The 1,893-nt window shown below is 36.4% G+C and overlaps 1 protein-coding gene across 1 annotated transcript; it reads right to left on the bottom strand.

Moving 5' to 3' along the window:
* Positions 1–512: 512 nt before the first annotated feature.
* On the bottom strand, positions 513–983 carry LOC131858510 (uncharacterized). Its single transcript, XM_059211760.1, has one exon. It carries the CDS (start codon positions 981–983, stop codon positions 513–515), a length of 471 nt encoding a protein of 156 aa, XP_059067743.1.
* Positions 984–1,893: the final 910 nt, after the last annotated feature.

Genomic DNA, 1,893 nt, shown 5'->3' with positions numbered 1-1,893 from the left:
TCCCAGATTAACCACCTTCATAACTAACTTTAATCTTGAGTTAATAACTAACTCTTTTCTGTGTAAATTTCAAAGAGTTAATAACTTACACACTTATGCACATAAAAAGTCAACTTCCTAACCTTTAGTTACAATGAGTGACACAAGTTAGTTTTTACAAAAATAATATCAAACCCATTACATTGAAGAAATAATTCATTTGTTGATTTTATCGAGGTGGCCTCCATCTTCATTTGCTTCATTCGCACTTGTAATTATCCCAAAGTACCAACAATTGCAGTATACTAACACATTAATGTTTTGACCATTGACTTATAAGAAATACTTGCCCACTAATATATTGACCTCACAAACATGCTTTCCAATTGCATCTATATTTGTCAATCACTCTTTAATTTCATAACACATCTTTTCATAATGGGAAGGCTTGCATGATGGCCTGATTGATTCTTTACATTTATACATTGTGGATTCCATCAACCTTCAAGAAAACTTGTTGATAATTCCATAAGCTATCCCAACATTCTTTCATAGTTGTCGCCATAATATTTTGGATCAACAACTTGAGCAACAGTATCTGCACCAATTATGAATGTACTATCTGGTAAAAGTTCTTCCTTCTTGTAAAAATATGGATGATTTGTTTTCCCTATTGCTTCAAATTGTTTGACTCGATCCTTGATTTGTTTGAATGTCAAAGGGGGCTTGTCAGCATTTATAGCCGATATTTCATAGCATGAAAAGGCATTTTCATATATACTGGAAGCTATCTCAAAACGTCTAGCATGGCCATCGTGTTTAGGATTGAATGAATCGGACAAAATCACTCTTCGACCACACTCTAGAACATGTCCTTTATCAAAAGAGTAAACTTTCATGCATATTTGCCTAGAGATAAGTTGCTCCAATTCTTGATCTTCATCAAAAGACTGTTTGAACTCATTAATTATCTCATTCTCTTGCAACTCCATAAGTGGGTCCATTGAGACATTGCACGCAGTAGCAATTCCCTTGAGTAGAAGCTAACTTGACAACATGTCTTCTTCCTCACAGTTCCTTAACCCCTTTGAAAGTATGATATTAGATCTCCACATATGTTGTGATGTTTTTGCAGATACATAACACCTATTCTCTCCACGCTTTGAAGCATTAGATGCTAGTTCTCCAGTAAAGCCAATGCCCGATACTGGAATTCCTGGCGTAGAAAGTTAAAGTTTTAATGCATGGTTATATGCTAATAAAGCCATGTTGTCTGAAGTTTCCCCGGCTGCAAAACCCACTAGCACCTTGACTATGCTCCACAGTTTGCATTTATGTCTACGGTGATTCTTTCAAATAGCTACAAAGAAATAATGTCGCCTCCATGATCTGCAGCATATGACATTTTGTCAAACATCTCATGCCGTGAGATGACATCAATTTGAGGCATTCAATCAAACAATTTTCATGTGCGTCGCTATGCTTTGATGGATGTAATACCCTGTTTCAAAAATCCATTTTGTGGATATCTTGCAATCATCGCGTTTCATGAGACCACATTTATGCGATCAAAACATGCCAAAGAGACGTTTCTTTGCCGAATTATGTCAAACTGTTCACGTGCATTATTTATGCTTCCCCTATGCTCCATGATCTGCAACCTCATTGAAGAATTTTGTCCAACAATTCATCTGCTGGATTCAACATTTACCACAATCTTCATGCATTTGTCACACATATATGCCATGAGACCACGTTTCTTTGAGGAATGTTGCCAAAGTTTAAATGTGTTGCCATGCGTGGTAGACTTGCAGGAATTCTGCCAAACGGTTAACATGTGTGCCATGCATGGCATACATGAGACCATGTTAATTTGAGGAATGTTATCAAATAGTTAACACACAGTCTTAACTC

The sequence above is a fragment of the Cryptomeria japonica genome, chromosome 9 (assembly GCF_030272615.1).
Source record: "Cryptomeria japonica chromosome 9, Sugi_1.0, whole genome shotgun sequence".
Taxonomy (NCBI): Eukaryota; Viridiplantae; Streptophyta; class Pinopsida; order Cupressales; family Cupressaceae; genus Cryptomeria; species Cryptomeria japonica.
Note: the sequence above shows the minus strand (reverse complement) of the source record. Positions and strands in the feature narration are given on the sequence as shown.